The sequence below is a fragment of the Vicia villosa genome, unplaced genomic scaffold (assembly GCF_029867415.1).
Source record: "Vicia villosa cultivar HV-30 ecotype Madison, WI unplaced genomic scaffold, Vvil1.0 ctg.000673F_1_1, whole genome shotgun sequence".
NCBI lineage: Eukaryota > Viridiplantae > Streptophyta > Magnoliopsida > Fabales > Fabaceae > Vicia > Vicia villosa.
Window position 1 is genome coordinate 58,210 of NW_026705299.1, and position 5,172 is coordinate 63,381.

Sequence of the window (5,172 nt, forward strand, 5' to 3'; positions counted from 1 at the left end):
CTCAAATCCTTAATTATAGGTTAACAAACCAACTACGTATCTTCAAAGAAGTATGCTAAAGTGACTTTGGGCGTCATATATGAACCAATTCACACACAATGTAATTTTTGGAAGTTTAGTACAAATTGTGATAATTTTGATTTATATTGTTGATTTGGAAGATATGAATAAGAATGAAAGTTACGTTTAAAAAAAACAATGGTTATCACCATTATGTGGAGAATTGTACTATATTTTCATTTTTGGACTAAACTTCAAAGAACAAGTAGAATTGGTCCAATCAAGGGATTGGTTTCTCTTAAGTATTAAGATCCAATTTCCTCTTTACAAAACTACAAAATACACACAACTTTATATATCCATCAAAAATAGATCCAAACATTTGGCAAATGAATTCATAGGACTCAATGACATAATCACATAAAAGTAAACTTTTTTTTTATGATACTCACTATCATAGCAACCCCATTTATTTCCCAAGTAAATAACAGATTATATAGGGGTTGCCAAACAAATCTAAATACACAAAAAGAATGTAAAACATATAACACTCCAAGTGGAATACAAACCCAAATAACATCCACACAAATTTCAAACATGTGGCATTGTAATTCATCACTCAAAGAATTCCCAATTGAACTTAGGAGGACCTGAATTATTATTGTTCATTGAAGGAGTAGTTGTGGATGTAGATGGAAATGTGATTAATGGTGGGGTAGAATCAAATTCAAATGTCTCCCATTGTGTAGTAACTACAACTCCTGAAGGAGGTTGTTGTTGTTCTTCAAATATTAGTGAAACCTCATTTGAGGTTTTTCTAGGTTGTTCTTGTTGTTGTTGCTCTTGAATTGTTTCCAATCTTTTTCCATTTGGATGCTTTTGTTGAGGTTGAGTTGTTGTATGGACATCATTGCCATTTGTTGTAGAATTCTTGACTTTTAGCATGTCCAATGTTTCAACATACTTTTGAACTCTTTTTACCTTATAAAAGTTTCAAATTTGAAAACCAATGAAAATAAATAACTACTAAATAAAAGACAAAAAAATTATTTTGATCTCATAATATATAAGATAATATTATTATAATTTTTAAAAATATATATTTTTGATAAAAAATATTGATTCATAAATATCAACAACTTATTTATATTAATAGTATTTAAATATATAAATGTTATAATAACTCATTTAATTCAACTAGGAATACTAATTGAGCTACCATCTATCCAAATTTAAAAATGTCTTTGAATGTAAGTGTCTTCTTATACTAATCACACTAATTAAAAAAAAGACATATTCACATAAATTTTGCTAATTTTAATACATAAAAAACTATAGATACAATGTCATGGATGTTTAAAAGGGTCAAAATTACAATTTATTATAAACATGATAAATAAAATAAAGTAAAAAGATAAGTGGAATTGAAAGATGCATAAGAAATTACCTGCATTTTCCTTTGCAATTTGACATCTCCATCAGCAATTATGGTATCCAATTTAAGCAATTGATTCATCAATAGCTCAATAAGACCAATCACATCTGATTCTACAACTTTCCCACCTTTGCTAATTATTGATTCAAAAGCAGATACCTAATCAATTCCAATAACTAATTAGTTCTCAATTCTCAACTACTACTCATGCATTTAACACAAACCAACCTCACTCATAATTACTTCAAAATGAAAAGAAAAAAAAAAGAGTGATTCTCAAATTTAAGCATCAAATTGTAGAAGCTATACAAACTAATTGTCTAAGAAGGACTAATGCAATAGACCAATTTTCAAATTTCGTGTCTAATACATGTGTCTGTGTCAGAGTTTCATAGTCTATATATATATCTCATAATTTCGAGATTAAATTGATGATTTCTTCGGACGAGGACGAAAACACGTACCCGTCCGGCAAGTCTATCGACTTCCAAGCTGATTTGTGAGATAGATTTTGCAGCCTTCTCCATCTTAGCATTCTTTCTAATCTCCAAAATCCTTTTCTCTTGACTTATAGGATCTTCCACTAGCACTAGCTTTGATTTGTCCTTTACACCAACTATATCAAGAAAAGCCTTTGAATCTCTTTCTTTGTCTTTGTAAAACAACTTTTGATCTTGATGATGTAATCCAGTTGGCCCTGACAACATTTTCTTCAAATCCCCTTCAAAACAAAACCAACACACAACCTTAAATAAAGTAAACATAAAAATAAACATTCTGGAAACCCGACTTCCAATTCTGACTAAAATTTTTGTACTCAGAATTGGAACTCAGGTCTTCAGAATGATTTAAATATATAAAAATACATTGAAAAAAATGTGAAAAGATTTACCAAATGTGGCTTGTGAGCTAATATTGAGTTCATGATAAATTGAACCAAACTTGACCCTTACTCTAATAGTAGGAACCAAAACCGGGTTTTGATCCGAGTTAGTGGTTCTAGTTTGAACCAACATTCCACCTGGCCTCATCTCCCACTCCATTGAACCGGGTTCAGCTCTGCAACCACCTGAGGTTATAGGTGAAGAAACACCATTTGTCTTATTACTATGATTATGATTATTCCTCATCCTCATCATCTTCTTTCACTTTCACAGCTATGCAACAAAAGAGGTATGAACTATAAGAACTATGAGAGAGAAAGAAAGAGAGAGAAAGGGTTAGAATTAGATCTCTGAAAACACAGATTCTCTAGAAAACTTGACAGAAAATTCACCGACCCAATTCACCAAAAGGCTGCTAGAACATGTTACAGAAACCTCTGACCAAAGCATTCCACAAGTCCACCAAAACAAGAGAGAGAAAAAAAAAACAAAAATTGAAACTTTTTTGTTTGGGTGGTAGAATCAATGAAAACAAATCCAACCCAACAAAAATAAACTTATCCAAAGCTTAAAGCAAAGATCTTTAAAGCAAAATGTGACCAAAAACTATGATGGGTCTATAAGAGATTTTAAGCATAATTTAAAACCAAGAATGAAAAAAAAAAAGTGATTTTTATTTGTGGAAAACAATGAGAAGCTAGGAATTGAGAGAGTAAACAATTCCAATGATGAGGAATTGATTCTCTCTTGAAGTTCTAGGAGAAAGGTGAAGGGAGATGAAAATGAGAAAAATAAAATATATGAATATAAAAATGAGTGGCCAGCTAACATATAGGTGACACCCTGTGATATTCATATATACTACATTAAATTAATTAATTTAAGAATTAATTTTTTGGTAGTTGTCATGAGAGGATCAATTATTATTTTGTTTTTTGTGATCATGTAATTAACTAAAGGAAGCATTACATGAGCAAGAAGTACAATGGGATTCTCTTTTAATTTTGCTTTTAATCAATTTGGATTTTTTAGATTAGTTAGAGTTTGCAATATTATTCTTATCCTAATAGTTTGAAAAAAGTTAACATAATATGCATTTAGAAAAATATTAGTAGCATAAATAAAGAATTGTAGTTTTATCATTAAAAAATTTCCTTATATCAAAATTATTTTTGTATTTTATATTTTATTAGTATTTTGAAAATAAAATATATATTAAATTAAGTTTATTTGATGAAGTATTAAATATTTTTATAATTTATAAAATTTTACAGATTTGTTTATTCCGTAAAATCTATTAATTTATCAATAAATGTTAACCCTATAAAGGATAAGAGTTAGCTCTAACAAGAGTTACTCTTGAATAAGTTCGTATTCGTTTTCCAATAAAAAAACATAGAGAAGGATGTCATTCAAATATATATATATATATATATATATATATATATATATATATATATTCAATACAGTAAAAGTAAATTAGTAATTAAAGAAACTAATTTTATTCAATAAAGTTAATCATATGAGAATAAAATCTATATTCTTTATTAAATATTTATTTTAAGATAATTAAAAATAGGTTATAAAATATTTCAATGTAAAATGTCTTTGTTGAACACAAACCGACAGAGAGAACATTGTGTTACTGTTGTGGTGCTTTTTTTATAAAAGAAAAAAAAATGTTCTGCTGCATCTGGATGTACGATAAAGATGTTGTTCCACAGTTTTCTAGATGCCACGTGATTTACCTCATAGAGAATTTCAATTATTATCAATGTGGAGAAGTAATTCAAAACACTAAAAGTTTTACCTCATAGCTTCTTATTGGTCACACATGTGACTATCTCTTTTTTCTTTTCTTTTTTTTTTTAAAACAAAAATAACACATGAAATTAGAAAGCTTTTGACAATTATGCTATTTTTTGAATTTGGATTTTTGTCTAATCCTATTTGGGTTTGGACAAAATTCATAATCAAATTTCGCCAAATTTTATTTTGAGTGCGGATAGATTGTCTAGCAGTAATGTGCACTATTTTGTTCTTCTCTCTTTTTTTATGGATGATTTTAGACCTTCTGAAATTGTGTCTTTCGTTCTCTATCGTTCTACAGACCATACTCCATTGAGTTTTGGATTTTTTCGCCATCATTCATCATATTTATTACCGTTTTGTTGTCTATATCGAATACAACGTTTTTGAAATTACATCTTGTCGGCGTTTCCATAGCTTTCAGCATTGCTATGGCTTTTGATAGATTCACATATTCATTCCCGTCATGCTTGTACTTGCTGATGGCTAAAGGCTCGCTATAGTTATCTCGAAACATTGTTCCAATGCCCTACTATTTTTTATGGATGATTCTAGACCTTCTGAAATTGTGTCTTTCATTCTCCATCGTTCTATAGACCATACTCCATTGAGTTTTGGGTTTTTTTGCCATCATTCATCATATTTACTATCGTTTTGTTGTCTATATCGAATTCAACGTTTTTTAAATTACATCTTGTCGGCGTTTCCATAGCTTTCAGCAGCGCTGTGGCTTTTGATAGATTCACATCTTCATTCTCGTCACGCTTGTATTTGTTGATGGCTAAAGGCACGCTATATTTATCTCGAAACATCGTTCCAATGCCCTATTATCTTTGCATGCTAAGCTAGCATCAACGTTTTCTTTGATCTTTTGAACTTTATATTATAAGTTATTTTAAACTTTTTACACAATTTTTTTTTGAATAGGGAAATATTGTATTACTAACCAAAAACAATAAAAACAAAAACAATACAAGCAAGGCGATCTATCAAGATCCAGCCACCCAAAAGACAAAACCAACAAACAAAACTAACTTAAGGCAT

The 5,172-nt window shown here is 29.3% G+C and overlaps 1 protein-coding gene across 2 annotated transcripts; it reads right to left on the reverse strand.

Annotated features, from left to right (window-relative positions):
- Positions 1-271: 271 nt before the first annotated feature.
- On the reverse strand, positions 272-3,142 carry LOC131630329 (BAG family molecular chaperone regulator 3-like). 2 transcript variants are annotated; one of them, XM_058901113.1, is made up of 5 exons: positions 2,716-3,142; positions 2,328-2,592; positions 1,900-2,156; positions 1,448-1,594; positions 272-981 (listed from the first exon to the last, which is right to left on the reverse strand). In XM_058901113.1, exons 2-5 carry the CDS (start codon positions 2,572-2,574, stop codon positions 616-618), a joined length of 1,017 nt encoding a protein of 338 aa, XP_058757096.1. In that variant the 5' UTR covers positions 2,575-2,592; positions 2,716-3,142; the 3' UTR covers positions 272-615. The 2 variants fall into 2 exon arrangements, with proteins under 2 accessions (XP_058757096.1, XP_058757095.1); XM_058901112.1 differs by having other exon boundaries at positions 2,328-2,624.
- Between the last annotated feature and the right edge of the window lie 2,030 nt (positions 3,143-5,172).

What these genes read in the sequence shown, in the direction of transcription:
- LOC131630329 (XM_058901113.1), bottom strand. Translation starts at nt 2,574, where the DNA reads ATGATGAGGATGAGGAATAATCATAATCATAGTAATAAGACAAATGGT. An exon ending in TAGCTCACAAGCCACATTTG is followed by an intron (nt 2,157 to 2,327) that starts GTAAATCTTTTC and finishes TTTGTTTTGAAG; the next exon opens with GGGATTTGAAGAAAATGTTG. An exon ending in TCGATAGACTTGCCGGACGG is followed by an intron (nt 1,595 to 1,899) that starts GTACGTGTTTTC and finishes GGAATTGATTAG; the next exon opens with GTATCTGCTTTTGAATCAAT.